This window comes from Lynx canadensis, chromosome E2, assembly GCF_007474595.2.
Source record: "Lynx canadensis isolate LIC74 chromosome E2, mLynCan4.pri.v2, whole genome shotgun sequence".
Classification (NCBI taxonomy): domain Eukaryota; kingdom Metazoa; phylum Chordata; class Mammalia; order Carnivora; family Felidae; genus Lynx; species Lynx canadensis.
In genome coordinates, this window is record NC_044317.1 from 33,490,409 (window position 1) to 33,506,559 (window position 16,151).

The following is a 16,151-nucleotide window of genomic DNA, read 5'->3' on the forward strand; positions in this document are numbered from 1 at the left end:
TTAGAATGTAGGGTTTGGAGGTAGACCGGCATGGATTCAGATTCCGGAGAGGCATGCTGTGTGACCTTGGATAAGCCACTTCGGGCCCCAGTTTCCTCACTGGGACAGGGATAAGAGTGTTCCTCTCACCAGGCTAGGAAAAGGAGAAAAGGGAAGAGACAGTGTGTGCAACACTCTAGCCAAGTACCCTGCACAGGCAAGTTGTTCCTTTACTCTCACTTTAGTCCTTCTTATCGAGATATGCAGCAGGCTCAGAAAGTTCCCTCTTTGGGATAATATTTGTATATGCTATCAATTGCTGTGTAACAAATCCCCCTAAAACTTAGTGGTTTAAGTAAGCACACATTTATTATCTCACAGTTGTTTCTGTGGGCCAGCAGTCTGCCCATCACTTACCTGGGTCTCCTGCTTCAGGGTCTCTTGAATGCTGCAGTCAAGGTATGAGGCAGGGCTGAGGTCTCATCTGAGTGCCCCATGGAGGAAGGATTCAATCTGAAGTTCAGGTGGTTGTTGGCAGGGTCAATGGCTCAAGAGCTGCTGGGCTGGAGGTCGCCCTCAATTCCTTGCACATGAGCCTCTCCAACATGGCAGCTTCCTTCCTCGAAACATGCAGGCCAAGATGGCAGTGCAGTTGGCTAGCAAGACAGAAATCACAATCTTAAGTAACTGAATCCCAGAAGAGACATCTCATCACCTTTGCCATATCCTAATGGCTAGATATAAGTCTCTAGGCCTGTCCACACACAATTGGAGAACATAAATACCAGGAGGCAGGAGTCTTCAGGGGTCACCTTGGAGTTTGCACTACACAGCAAGGTTCAGTTCAGCTAGCATTTTCTGGGGCCTTTTATGTACCAGGCACTGTCCTGGAGCTGGGAACTTACAAAGTGGGGAAGCCAGGGTGTCCATCTCCCAGGAACTTCTGTGAGATGTTTTCTGCTTCAGGCTCTTGTTTTTCACTGCTGTGAACACTTTGGGAACCTGCGTACGATCTCTGTTGAGGGGAGGAGGACAATTACTCACTCCATAGTGTGAATGAGTTAACTAGGCCCTTTTCCCTCCATCCCAGGCTGGTCAGGGAAAAGAAACACACACACACACACACACACACACACACACACACACAGTGAGCTAGCTCTTAGGGGTATTTGCAAAGTAGTGGTCACTGTGCTGGCTGCTATGGAAACAAAGAGAATGAGACCAGACCCTTCCCTGGGGAAGCACACTGGGAGATGGGGAGCAAAGAGGGAAACTCACAGGTTCGGCCTGGAGTGAGGCATGCCACACTGGAAGCCAGATCCGCATGGGAGTTAAAGCAAAAAGATTATAGCCAACAGCTGTAAAGTTGAACCAAGCTTTGCCCTATACTTAGTGGACAATGGTGGCTTGATCTCAGAGCAACCAAGTTCCCTTCCCCAACACAACCTCCTTCCCCCACTCTGACTCCACCTCGCAGATGCCAGGGGGGCTTGCTACAGGGAGGCAACAGACACAAACTTCCTTTGTTCGAGGAACCTCATCTTCCCTGGCTAACCATGGCGGTCTGGTGGGGCCTGATGGTCACAGACTAACTCCTCTTGGCCATGGGGGTGGACTGGATACCCAAGCTGGATCAATCTTCCATTCCCTGGCCCATAAGACACATAACCCAACCTAAGCCAATCAGAGCCTTTCTCTGGCATTTCTTCCTGGGTGAAGCTGTCAGAGAAGAGACTATCTTCCTAGTTATGCAGGAAGCAGCTGCTAGTAACCATATTTTTAGCCATATAGAGAGGGAAAAAGGTGGAGCCCTACATACACAGAAACAAGACAGAGAGAGAGAGAGAGAGAGAGAGAGAGAGAGAGAGAGAGAGATACATCAGACAGTATCAAATTCCTGGTGCCTGTCTTCAAGCTTTACTTGAAAATCTTTTTACTTGAAAATCTTTTTACTTGAAATCTTTTTATTTACTTAAAATAATTCAGACTGGGTATCTGTCACACTCCAACCATAGGGTCCTGAACTAGAAGTATAACATTTTACCGTTGGGAGTTGAAGCTAAAGCTACAAATCTTCCTGGGAGATGTGATCCAGAGGTCCAAATTCTTACTAAAGTATAAATGACTAAGATCCTTTCTTGAGAGAAGGCTGTGATGTGGGTTTATCTGAAAATACACAGGGCATCATAAGGTTAAAAGTAGAGGCTGTCAAGACATCCTTCACCTTATTCATGTGTAAAAAGAGCTTGTGATTCAAATCAGAAAAACTTGAATTTGAGTGCTGTCTCTGCCACTAACTGGCAAACCTACTTCACTTCTCTGGGCGCCCATTTCCCCATCTTTAAAATGGGAATAATAATGTTTCTGCACTTCCTGTCTTACAATGCTGTCATATAGAAAAATATCAACATTATTTCGTTTCCCTGCAGCCAATGTCCCTAGATGTGCTATATTAAATACATCTTAATACTGTATTTGGGTAAATGCCAATGAACAGAAATGCGAACAACATCTCTCCAGTAGGACTCAGCACCTGAGGATAAGAGTGAGTGAGAAAGTCTTAAAACAGCCTCAAGGGATAGACGTCCATCTACAGAGCAATGGTGTTAGTCTGGGCCCCGACTTGGTAAAGTCTGACATACTTTCATCGGTTTGTGTGTGTGTGTGTGTGTGTGTGTGTGCGCGCAAATTTATACTTTTCTAAATCGTCTCTTTCTTTTCATTTTTTAAAAATTTCACAGGCATGTGATGGGGCGCTTGGGTGGCTCAGTCGGTTAAGGGTCATGATCTCACGGTTTGTGAGTTCGAGCCCCGCGTCGGGCTCTGTGCTGACAGCTCAGAGCCTGGAGCCTGCTTCTGATTCTGTGTCTCCCTCTCTCTCTGTCCCTCCCCCACTTGGGTTCTGTCTCTCTCTGTCTCTCAAAAATAAATAAATGTGAAAAAAAAATTTAACATGCACGCGAGAAAAAATGTCAAACAAAGAGAGAAGCATAAAACTAAAACAATCCACTTCAGCACCACTGGAGCCTTTTCATCCAGATCTTAACTTTTATTTCTATATATGGATCTTACCAAACACACTCGGCTTCATACTTCGTTGGTGTTGTTTTTGTTACAGTTTGGGAGGCCTTTACATATCAGCACATAAGTTTGGTGGGTTTTGGGGAATTTTGTCTGTTTTGTTTTGTTTTGTTTTGTTTTGTTTTAAAGATTAGAATCCTTCAGTTACCAGCATCCTGGGTTTGCTAGATCTGGCATCCAGTACACGGTTCAATACATATTGTTAAAAGGAAGACATAAACAAGGGGAAGAGGGAAAGAAGAGAGAAGTCAGGGGAGTGGGAAGGGTGATAAAAAGAAAAGAAAAGGAAGGGGAAAAAAGGAAAAGAGGTAGGCGGATGGAGGGAAGGGAGAAAGAGGGGGAGAAGAGGGAAAGAGAGGAGGGAGGAAGGGAAGGAAAAAAGGGAAGGGACACAAAGACAGAGAGGAAAGGAGGGAGAGAGCGAAAACAAAGGCAGATAGAAGCAGAGGAAGAGAGGGAGAGAGAGACAGAGACAGTGAGACAGAAAACAGCGAGAGAGCAAGGGAAAGAGGGACAGAGAGGGAGGGAGGGAGAGGCGACAATCAGACAGAGTCTCCATCTCAGAGAGACAGAGAGAGAAAGGAGAGAAGGGAGGAAGGGAAGAGACACAGAGGGAAGGGAGGAAGAGAGGCGAGAAGAGGGAAAGAGAGAGGAAGCGAGAGAGAAGAAGAGAGAAGTGGAGAGAGAAACAGAGATAAAGGAGGGAGGGAAGAAAGACAGAGATGGAAGGAAGAGGGGAAAAGAGGGAAAAAGAGAAAGGACAGGAAGGGAGGGAGACCAGAGAGCAGAGGGCAGGGGGACTCTGAGCCGTGGACGCCGCCCCGCCCCCAGCCCCGCCCCCAGCCCCGCCCCCGGGGCGCGGGCTGCGGCGCCACCTCCAGCCGCCAGGAGCCGCCACGGGCAGCCAGCAGCACCCTGCGCGCTCCGCGGACCCTCTCTCCCGCCTCAACGCCGGCCGCTCGCCGCCTCGCCGCCGCTCTCGGGCTCCGGCCGGGTCTCGCGCGCAGTCTTCTCGTGAGGGGCCTCGCGCCGCCCGGCGCACGCCGCCCCCCTGCCTCGGGGCGCGGGGTCTCGCGGGCCCCGCTCCCGCCCTCCGCTCGCCTGGCCCGGACCGGAAGCGGCGCCGCACGGCCTGGGCCTGGCGCGGGGGGCGGGCACCGGGGCCCGGTCCGACATGGGCAAGAAGCACAAGAAGCACAAGTCGGACAAACACCTCTACGAGGGTGAGGAGCTGGCCGCGGTGGGGGGCGGCGGCTCTGGGGAGTGTGTATGTGGCGTGGCGGGGGGGGGGGGGGGGGGAGGGTTCTCGCTCCTTCGAGACCACCCTCAAGCTCCCGAGGCGGGCCGGGGGCCGCACCTCCCACGGGCAGGCCGGGACCCGCGAAGGGGGCGCGGCCCGCGGGAGGCCGCGCAGACCCCTCCCAGGCGGGGGCGGCATTCGAACCCGGGACCCCTGACCCCACCCCCCCCGGCGGGGCTCTTGTTGGGAGGTGTGAGACGGCCCCCAGAGGCCCGCAGCGTTCGGGGCACACATTCGGCGAGTGTCCGTCAGTCAACAGGTGCTTCGCGCGGCGCCCACTGCGCGCCCAAAGCCGCCCCGGCAGTGGCTCCCCCTTCTCCCCCTGCCCGTCCCCCTGCCCGCGGTGCCTCTGCATCGTGGATGCTGGCCGGCGCGTCCCGCCCGTAATCGAGGCTCTGTCCTTTTGTTTAAGAGTATGTAGAGAAGCCCTTGAAGCTGGTCCTCAAAGTGGGAGGGAACGAAGTCACCGAGCTCTCCACGGGCAGCTCGGGGCACGACTCAAGCCTCTTCGAGGACAAAAACGATCATGACAAACACAAGGACAGAAAGCGGAAAAAGAGGAAGAAAGGAGAGAAGCAGGTTCCAGGAGAAGAAAAGGGGAGAAAACGGAGACGAGTAAAGGTAAACGTGGCTGCGGTGCTTCGGCTCTGCTGGTGGTGCCACTTTTTAAGAGTTCCCGCCTCCCGCTGCCAACCTAACTTGATTCTCTCTGTGTCTGGCGAGACGCTGAAACGCCTTTACGGCTGTCTTGTTTTGAGGAAGAGCAGGGCAGCCTAGAAACATGAATCAGTTGGGAGTTTCAGCAACTCTTGATTTATTTATACTTAGTTACACTCACAGCTGAGTCCTGATTTTCAAGAGCCGCGTCAAAGAGCGTTTGCCCATCTAGGAAAAGTGGAAGTCGTGCTCGAAGCAGCCTCAGGTTTGTCAACAACAATAGTCGTTTCAAAAGTGAACGGGATTTTGCTCCGAAGTAAATACTGTAATGCCAGATATATAATGAGCAGCTTTCATCTTAAAACGTGAATCCGTTGAAGAGGAAATCTGATCAGAGACCTTTAAAGGACATGACACCAGTGGTAAAAATTGGCATTTTCCTAACCATCTGCAGTTCACAGAAAAGCGGGGGGAAAGTAGCCGCTGTCTTGGTTCACGGGCTCGGAAAACATGCCCGGAATTAGCCTAGACTTCTGCACTTCCCAGATTTAACCGGTCACTGAGTGGTTTATTAAATCAGTTACTGTACCTTGAAGATAGATTTCCATAAATTAGTTTTATAACTTTTATGTGTATATACATAACAGAAGTGTTCTATTCCACGTGATTAAATACCTTGATAAGTCACTAAATCTTAGAGACGCTCTGTTTAGAATTTCCTAAATCCATTATTTTCTGCCTCAGTTTTTAATTGCCTTTGGCTGGATTGTGACAGTATATAGAACTATATAATATTTTCTTTTGCTGAGTTATAAAAACTATTATGTGCATGTGATTTTTTTTTTTTTTAAGAAATTCAAACAATACAGAGTGAACAAAAAGGAGGAAATTTTGGGGCCCCTGGGTGGCTCAGTCGGTTAAGCGTCTGACTTCGGCTCAGGTCACGATCTCGCAGTCCGCGAGTTCGAGCCCCACGTCGGGCTCTGGGCTGATGGCTCAGAGCCTGGAGCCTGCTTCCAATTCTGTGTCTCCCTCTCTCTCTGCCCCTCCCCCGTTCATGCTCTGTCTCTCTCTGTCTCAAAAATAAATAAATGTTAAAAAAAAATAAAATAAAAAGGAGGAAATTTTTCCTCACCCTGGTCCCTCATACAGTCCCTCCCACTAGAGATAACCAGTTGGAGGGCACCTGGGTGTCTCAGTCAGGCGTCTGACTCAGGCAGCAGCTCGTGAGTTCGAGCCCCACGTCGGGCTCAGAGCCTGGAGCCTGCTTCCAATTCTGTGTCTCCCTCGCTCTCTGCCCCTCCCCCGCTTGTACTCTCTCTGTCTCTCTCTCAAAAATAAACACTCAAAAAAATTACTTAAAAAAAAGGTAACAAGCTGGGTTTTTTTTCTTATTTGTAAAGTAGTTTATGAACATAGTTTTTAATTTTTCTTTTAATGTTCATTTATTTTTGAGAGAGAGAGGGAGACACAGAATCTGAAGCAGGCTCCAGGCCCTGAGCTGTCAACACAGAGCCCGACGCCAGGCCTGAACCCACAGACCGTGAGATCGTGACCTGAGCCGAAGTCGACGCTTAATTGACTGAGCCCCCCAGGCGCCCCAGTGAACATAGTTTTTAAAAGTCAAGAGTACTTCAGAGCTTTTACACAAAAGCAGTCTCCTGCTCCAGTGGAGAGTTTTACTTCCAAAATGTTTTAGTTTTTTTCCTTTGGGTATTTGTGTCCTTTTTTTTTTTTTTTTTTTTTTAAATTAAAAATTTTTTTTTTTTTCAACGTTTATTTATTTTTGGGACAGAGAGAGACAGAGCACGAACGGGGGAGGGGCAGAGAGAGAGGGAGACACAGAATCGGAAACAGGCTCCAGGCTCCAAACCGTCAGCCCAGAGCCTGATGCAGGGCTCGAACTCATGGACCGCGAGATCGTGACCTGGCTGAAGTCGGACGCTTAACCGACTGCGCCACCCAGGTGCCCCTTGTGTCCTTTTTTAAATGTAGTTTATGTTCTTTCCTGACTTATCAGTACGTCTTTTACTGATAAGTTACAGAAGGTGAGAACTTAAGTCAGCAGTCCAATACCGCTTCACACCCCCGATTTCCCTTCCTCCATTCTTCCAGTGTGGATGTATCACAATCGTTGGTTAAATCAGTATTCAGTGTTTAATTGTTTTTCACTGGTGACAAGTATAGCAAATATAGAGCCGAACTTGGTCTCTTGTTAATTGCTTCCATTTGTTTGGTTATTGTGTACCAAACCTTCCCAAACTGACAGATTTATGAAACCCGTCTGATTTCTGTTTTTCACGTGGTCAAACAGTTCTCCTTTTCTTGAGACATCTATCTTGGAGCCCTCTGTGCCCTCCTGCCCTGTCTAGTCTGGTTGAGTCCTCTAGGCCTTCTGGGATCCTCCTTTGCTTCTTTCCTGGATCCCATGTCTTCTTGGTTTGCTCCCTTATTCTGGTGGATTCTTAACTCTAGGAAGTTCCTAAGAAACCATTCATAGGAGGTAGGTTTTGGAAGTCCTTATGTGTTTGAATATCTTTATTCTGCCATCCTATATAGTCTCACATAGATGGATGGTTTGACTCCGCATGGAATGCCAGATTGAGAATTATTGTGTCCTAGAATTTTAAAAGCATCTTGTTCTCTAATTGTCCTTTTTTAAAAAATAATAGATGTTTATTCATTTTTGAGAGAGCAAGTGTGAGCGGAGGGAGGGGCAGAGAGAGAGGGGAACAGAGGATCTGAGGCAGGCTCTGCGCAGACAGCAGCAAGCCCCGTGTGAGGCTCGAACTCATGAACCGTGACATTATGACCTGAACTGAAGTCCCAACACTTAACCAACTGAGCCACGCCGGCACCCCTAGTTGTCCTTGTTTTTATAGCACCCTGTTCTTATTTTTCTATGCAGTATCTTCTTTTTTTTCTCTGAGGATATTTTTTTTTCCTTTTAAGTTTTCTTTTGCTCCTTGCTTTGTATCTCCAGTTCTTCAGTTTATTTTCTTGGTCTCCTCCTTTTATGTTAACGGCATCCCTTAGATACCTGTTGCGCCTTCCTAGTCTGTATTTTAGTGTGAAGCACAAAAGGACTGATTAATAAATACTTTAATTAAAGTACTTAATTAAAGTATGAATAAATACTTTGTATTTAGTTTTCTAGCTGTAGAGTCACTAAACAAAGACCTGATCATTTCATTGGGGAACCCCCAAATGTCTCTGTCTCCAGAGAAAAGTCCCTTCTTGGACAAGGATTTTACCTGGCTGCTGGTGTTTTGGGGGCCAGCCAGGGAAGGGGACTGAAGATCCTACCACCCAGTGCTCTGCATTCAGTCCAGCATCTCTCCCCACTTCTGGCTGGTATGCTGTCTGGAGACTCTGGTTCCTTATGTCTCCAAGCGTGAGCTTTTCCAGGTTTCTCAGGTTTGAACTTTTCTCTAGCTGTCCACTTCTGCATGCAGGAGGTCTCTTGCTTTCTGTGATCTGCACGCTCCTACACTTGCCTTTCATCTCCCAAATGTGTGGGTATCTTTCATCCCCTGTCATCTCGTCTGTACTTTGTTCATCTCATTTAACTGGAAGTTGAGGTCACCCCTTTTAACCACTTCTGATTTTAGTTCTGGCACCATAATGCCAGCTGATACACTCGTGTTCTTCATTTCTTCTTTTATCAATTGTCTCATTCCTTTTATTAACTGCGTAGTATTTTGTTATATTGATGTACCATGTTTTATTTGATACTGCATTTAAATGTTACAAATAAAGCTTCATTGAGCCTCGTGTACACAAATCTTTGTATACTTTTGTAAGGATATCTTTGGGATAAGTTCCTGGAATTCTCCCCCTGTGTTCCAGCCACTCTGCCCTTTCTTGACTGTGGCTCGAAATGTCATTAGCCTTCATTATATTTCGATTACCTTGTAAATTAAGATGCTTTTGCATCCATAGTCTTACTTGGACGTAACACCCTGCAGAATAGGACAAGTAGGTTGGTTTCCGTTTTATGAAAGGTAATGTGGAAACTCAGAAGTGAAGTGAATTTGCCCAAGGTCCCGTTTCCCCAGGACTCAGAGACCATGGGACATTCCAGATTCTCTGGGGTGTCATTGGTTCTGTAGAGGCTGTTTGGGCCATCCCTTCTTTGCAGGTCAGACCAGGGATGGGGGAGGGGGTTCTTTTACTAGTGTTGTCTAGGAAGGGAGACTTCCGGACGCTCCTCTCTGAGCTACGTTCTGGATCTCCAGGGAATTTTAGGAATAGCAGTTGCCTCTGGTCTCTTCTTGGGGAGAAGCAGCTGTGTAACAGACATGGGCCTGGAAGGGGCTGGGGTATGTGTGGTTCTAAGGGACTGGTGATTCTTCTGGCCATTCTATGTGGCAGGAAGAAGGAAGGATGCAGGGAAAGGATAAAACTTGCCATTTTAAAGCGTTTTTCTGAAAGGCATACGTAACTTCTGCTTGTGTTTCATCAGCTACAACTTAACCACATGGCCACCCTAGCTGCCAGGGAGGCTGGGAAATGTCTTTTAGTTGGAGAAGGAGGTGGGGCTTTGTACCCTAATGAAGATCAGGAATCTGTTACTTAGGGAAGAAAAGGGAAAGGTAAAGTTTGGGGGAAGCACACACACTTACAACATAAAACCCTATAATTTTTCAAAAGTGTTGGAGTTAAATGAGTTTCTTCTCTTGAGTAGGAAAGGCCCTGGTTATATTAGTTTAAAATGGCCAAGCAGTTACGATCGATAGTATTTCTCTGTGTAGCACAGTGGCATTTAATACCAGCCAGAACATTACGAGTACAACATCCCTTTGTTTTAATCAGGCCATGATCTAGATACCACCCCTCTGAAAGTGTGTTGGCTAGTTTTTCCCCCCTGAGCATTCGAATGCTGAGTGATTGGCAAAGAATTTGTGTGCTGGCATAACTCTTAATGTATTTCCTAAAGATTCAGCTTTACATTTGCAAGTCCTTTATTTCCAATTTCCACATCATATAAAAAATATATAAGGCACCTGGCTCAGTCAGTTAAGCATCTAACTCTTAATTTCAGCTCAGGTCATGATCTCCCAGTTTGTGAGTTCGAGCCCCTCACTGACAGTGTGGAATCTGCTTGGGATTCTCCTTCCCTCCCTCTCTCTCTGCCTTTCCCCCTCTCATGCATACACACACTGTCTCTCCCTCTCTCAAGATAAATAAACTTTAAATAAATAAAATAACAGCTGATGAATAAATGCTCCTATCATTTGGTCTAGGAATATAAGCATGAGAGGACAATGAAGTAAAACTGAGGGGCAATAAGTAAAATTCTGTGGGATGCCTGGGTGGCTCAGTTGGTGGAGCATCTGACCCTTGATTTCAGCTCAGGTCTTGATCCCAGGGTCGTGGGGAGGAGCCATGAGGGGGGGAGGAAACTGGTGGGGAGCTGTAAGAGGGAGATAGAGATAGAGAGAGAGAGAGAGAGAGAGAGAGAGAGAGAGAGAGAGAAAAAGAGAGAAAAGAAAGAAAGAGAAAGAAAGTAGTAAAGAGAAGGAGAAGAGAAAGGAAGAAAGGAAAGACAGAAAAGAGAGAAACAGAAACTCTCACCACTGCCCCTTCCATCCCCATTCATCCCCTTCCCCCTCTCCCTTCTCCCTCCCCCCTCTTCCCTCCCCCCTCCCTCTCCCTGTCTCCCCACCACCCCCGCTTGCGTGCTCTCTCTCTCAAATTAAAAATTTTTAAATGTCAGTGGATTTTTGGTTTGCTTCTATTTCTTGGCTATTATAAATAATGCTGTTGTTAACCCGAGTATGTAAGCATCTCTTTGAGAACTTGCTTTCAGTTCTTTTGGATATATATCCAAAAGTAGAAGTGCCAGATCATCCTGTCTTCTCTTTTACAGATGAGAAAACTTAAGGCTCAGAGAGCTTAGTCACTTGCTCAAAGTTGCATAATCAGTGCCAGAACAGGAACTCAAACCCTGCCCCTTAAATAGGTCTGTAGTGTGAAAGAGTTGTTAAAATGGACACTGACCTCCACACCCTTCACAGTACATGGAAAATTAAAATCAGTGCCCTTAACAGAGGGGGCGTTCTAGTTCTGAGTCTCTTGAGAGTCCCTGGGGCTGGGTGGGGGGAATCACAGAAGATTTTGCTTAAGCGGTTGCATTTGAGCTGGTCTTGAAAAATCAGAATATAATGATGTTACACTACATGTTCAAGCAATGGGATAAACTATGTACTCTGAGCTATTATTCTAATATAGGGATATTCTTTTCATCTTGTACGATTACAGGTAAGGAATCATGGGGCACCTGTGTGGCTCAGTTGGTTAAGCATCCAGCCTCGGCTCAGGTCATGGTTTCACAGTCCATGAGTTCAAGCCCCACATAGGGCTCTGTGCTGACAGTGCAGAGTCCACTTGGGATTCTCAATCTCTTTCTCTCTCTCTGCCCTTCCCCTGCTTGCATGTGCACATGCCCTCTCTCTCTCTCTCTCTCTGTCTCAAAATAAAAAAACAACAACCAAAAAAAAAAAATTAACATTCGAGCGTTTACTGTATGCCAGGCACAGTTCTGAGTTCTTTACATTTACTATTTTAATTCTTACAAATAGCTCTGTGGAGTAGGTGCTGTTAGTATCTCATTTTATTGCTGAGTTAACTAAGGCATAGAGGATGAGGTAGCTCATAACTAGAGAGAAAAAATGGATGACTGTAATCATTAAGCAAAATGGAAATTCTGTCAAAACACAACTCATTGATTTGTTTGGTATGACATCTGCCAAAGCCAGGATCTCCCAGCAGAAAATCCTCCCACTCTGGTTTCCTCTGGAGGTTGTCCTCTTTAAAAAAAAAAAAAAAAAAGTTTATTATTATTTATTTTTTTTTAGTAATTTCTGTACCCATTGTGGGGCTCAAACTTACAACTCCTATAACAAGAGTCACATGCTCTTCCGACTGAGCCAGCCTGGTGCCCCTAAAGTTTGTTTGTTTGTTTGTTTGTTTGTTTGTTTAAGTAGGCTCCATACCCAGCGTGGGGCTTGAACTCATGATCCTGAGATCGAGTCAAATGTGCTTCCAAATGAGCCACCTACATGCCCCTACTTATTTATAGTAATCCTGCACCCAAAATGGGGCACAAACCCACAACCCCAAGATCACGAGTCACACGCTCTTCCAGATGAGTCAGCCAGGCACCTCTAGAGAAAGAAAGACTGTTATGAGTGTAAGAGTAGTGTTGCTACTGTTTATTCATTTATTTACTCAACAGACATTTACCAGGCACCTCTTACATGCCAGACTCTGTTATTAGACTCAAATGATGAAGGTAAATAAAATACAGTTCCTGCCCTCCTGGAGGAGCTCAGAGTTGAGCTGGGGAATCAGATGTGAAAGGAGAGCTAAACTTCATGGCCTGGTAAATTCTAGTAGAGGTATGAATAAAGGTATGTTCTGGGAGTCCAGGGGAAATTGTTTCTTGTTTTCCCTTGGGGAGCCGGGGGAAGGCATCAGAGGTACAGACTAAATAGGCAGCACATGCTGTCTTCAATCTAAGGCCAAAAATGAGGTGTCACTTTGAGGTAGTAAGACTGATTTTTCAATTAAATTCAAAATCACCTGTTAAATTCTAAAATTGTTTTGCGGATTGGAAGCATTATTTGAGTATAGCTAGAAATCTCTGTATCTGTATCTGTATCCCTTCCAAAAGTAGCTGAAAGACAGTACTTACCACTAAGGACTTCAGCTGTTCATTTGTGTGCTTTCACATTCCCATTCCATGCTGCCTCCTGTAATTAATTAATTCTGCAAGTATTATGCATAAGGCATTGTTGAGCTTGGAGGTACAGCACTAAAAATGACATGGGACCCTGCCCACAAGGAACTCTAGTGAAGAGGCAGATGTGTTTATAGTGCAATGAGTGTTATAATATTAATAATATGAGCAAAGATTTGCTTCAGAAGTGTCATTCACAAATTAATAACTTGCCATTGAGTTGTGAATAAATTAGAGTCTGAAATTAAGTACAGTGTGTTTGTAGTTACAGAAATAGCCGCTGTTCCTCTCTCCTGCCTGGACCTTCTTGCGCACAGGATATTTCCTCTGCCTGGAATGCTGTTTCCACCCACCCACCTCCACCCCCAGCCTGGCTAAATTCTGTCCTTCAGATCTCAGCTCAGATGTTACTTCCTCATAGAAGTCTTCCCACACTTGTCCAGTCTAAATTAGATTCACCCAACAGTTATTCTCTCCATGGATTCTGTTTGGGTCTTTTTAATGAGTTGTTTAATGTGTGTCTCTGCTGTTACACTGTCAGCTTCCTAAGGGCAGGGCTGTGTGTGTGTGTGTTATCCACCAGTGTTTATCTATACAGTAGAACCTTATTTTTTTATTGAATGCATGAATGAATGAGTGTACAATATGGGCAAGTGCTTCGCTGAAATTTCACATATACTGTCTTATTTCATCCTCAGAACAATCTTCTGAGGTATGTCTTGTATTGCAAAGATAAGAAAATTAGTCCCCTCCCCCAAATTATATAGTTTATCCATAATTTCATGGCAAATAAGTGGCAAAGCCAGAATCTGAGCCTATTTATAAACTATAACTGTAAACCCTTCTTCCTTGGCCACCTAAAGTTAAATGGCTCCAGTATCTTTGTGTCGTTTTCTATATGTAATTGGCAAAATGCGTTAACTATTAAGCATAACTGTATTAACTTTTGGTTTTACATATCTGTGTGACTTTAGTAAGGGACGTTCTCAGTGAGATTCTTTAACTATGTTCTGAATCATGAAGAAAATTAGAAGGTTGGAATCAGAATTTTAAGTGGAGAGAGAAGTGTAGAGGTCAAAGCCTCTTGTTTTGTGTGAAGCTGAGTGAGTGAGTGGGATAACTTGTTCAGGGTCACATTCTGGTAAACTAGAAGGCAGGTCTCCTAATTCCTAGTCTGGCAGTAACATGTTACTGAATATCCATGCAGTTTAGGGTGCTTTCCAAGTATAGGTTTTTGTATTCTTTTTCTCTTTGGGACTGTAGCCCAGAAGGTTATATTCTCTTGCCATTCTGAATATTAAGGTGGTTAACGTAGACCAGGCTGACAGGATAAAGTGACCAGGTTGTACCATCCTTTGGTACTTTTTCAACTTTTCTTTCTATTTCTTGACCTCATTTCACCATTCCATTGATTCTAAGATAGATAAAATCAACAGTTAAATCTCTATCTTGTGGGTGATGAGAGGCCTGATGAGAATAAGTGAATTGCTTAAGAAGGTCACTGTGTGTTAAGGATGAGGCTGGGGCTAGAACTTGAGCCCATAGACCATGGGTCAGCAAACCATGGCCAGTGCACCTGGGTTTATAAGTAAAGTTTTGTTGGAATACGGCCACACCCATTCATTTATGTATTGGGTAGGGCTGCTTTCACGCCACAACAGCAAAGGTTAGTAGTTGGGACCTTAGGACCACAAAGCTAAATTATATGCTGTCTGGCCATCTACCAAAAAAAGTTTGCCAACTCCTGCTCTAGATTCCTGGCACTATAGCCCTGGTTCTTTCCACCTAGGAGAGTGCTTATTGCCTTGCAACTGTCCTCACTTCACAATTTACATTTCATAGGAAGGAATCTGTGTCTCTAGGGGGTCTTTTTCCATTGAACAGAAGGAAATTTTCCAGCCTACAAAAGATTGATGCCGGTTGTTCTGACTGATGGCAAAAAACCCACAAAACTTTCCAGAATCAAAATTTGCTGCTCTAGAGTATGGCATGAAGTCATAAAAATAGACACCAATCAACTTGATGATAACTGAGATCAAGAGCACTGTGAGTACAGTTTATATAGCATTTTTCTCTGGAGCCTTGAAACCAGTCATATATTCTATATTAGATGCTTTGGACCCTGAGAATAGAAGCTCTGTATCAGTGATCCTGAAAGTGTGATTCCTATAGCAGCAACACCCACAAGGCCTGGAAACTTGTTATTAATGCAGACTCATAGGCTCTACCTTAGACCTACCGGATGGGTAATCCCGGAAACAGGGCCGAGACGTTAGTGTTTTAACAAGACCTTCAGATGATTCTGCTGTACACTGAAGCTTGAGATCCATAATGGGCACTCAGAATTTGCACTTCTAGCAACTTCCCAGATAATGCTGATGGTGCTGGTCAGGGAGCACACTTTGAGAACCACTGCTCTGGATACTAGGACAATAAATTAGGACATAAGCCAAAAAAAATAGTTTTGGAGTCGATAAGATCCTATTAAGCTTGATTCTCAAAGGCATAAGTAGACATTTTTAGACAATTTTAGTAAAAATTTAATTAAAAAAAAAAGAAAACACAATAATAAAACTAGCACCTGGATACCAGCCATCCAGCTTTAGCTTTTTTTTACCTTTTACTTGATTTTTTGGTTTTTGGCTTTGGCTTTTTGTTTGTTTTTGTAAAGAAATAGGGGCACCTGGGTGGCACAGTCGGTTGAGCATCTGACTCTTGATTTTGGCTCAGGTCATGATCCCAGGGCCATGGAATGGAGCCCTGCTGACAGCACAGGGCCTGCTTGGGATTCTCCCTCCCCCTCTCTCTGCCTTCCCCTGTTCGCCTGCTCTGTCTTTCTCTCCAAATAAATATTGAAAGAAAGAAAAGGAAGAAAGAAAGAAAGAAAGAAAGAAAGAGAAAGAAAGAAGATGAAGAAAAGAAAGAAAGAAAGAGAAAGAAGAAAGAAAGAGAGAAAGAAGTGGAGAGAGAGGGAAAGAGAGAGAGAGGGAAAGAGAGAGGGAAAGAGAAAGGAAAGAAAAAGAAAGGGAGAGAGAAAGGGAAAGAGAGGAAGAGAGAGAGAGAAAAAAAGAAGGAAAAGAAAGAGAAAGAAAGAAAGAAAGAAAGAAAGAAAGAAAGAAAGAAAGAAAGAAAGAAAAAGAAAAATTAGAATATAGATACAGATGAAGCTTTCTGTGTATTCTTCCAGAATCCCATTCCTCTCCCTCTGTCTCCTCTCTCTCTGCCCTGGAGACCACCATTATTGTGAGTGTCCTGTGTATCAGTTGCATACTTGTTTTTGTAATTTTACCACTTCCACATACATCTGTAAATAATATACACTTACACATTTTCAAACTACAAAACCAGTATTGTAACAGTATTCTCAACTTTTATCTCTAGAAATTATAG

At 45.0% G+C, this 16,151-nt stretch overlaps 1 protein-coding gene across 5 annotated transcripts in view; it reads left to right on the top strand.

Moving 5' to 3' along the window:
- The first annotated feature begins 4,148 nt into the window (after nucleotides 1-4,148).
- Nucleotides 4,149-16,151, top strand: part of BRD7 (bromodomain containing 7) — a 38,613-nt gene continuing 26,610 nt past the window's right edge. The window contains exons 1-2 of one of the 5 annotated variants that reach the window (XM_030298830.1): nucleotides 4,149-4,283; nucleotides 4,773-4,981. In XM_030298830.1, the coding sequence (XP_030154690.1) occupies nucleotides 4,235-4,283; nucleotides 4,773-4,981 (258 nt within the window). In that variant the 5' untranslated portion in view covers nucleotides 4,149-4,234. The remainder of the gene's footprint in view (nucleotides 4,284-4,772; nucleotides 4,982-16,151) is intronic. The other 4 variants (XM_030298825.1, XM_030298826.1, XM_030298827.1 and 1 more) reach the window with 4 other exon arrangements.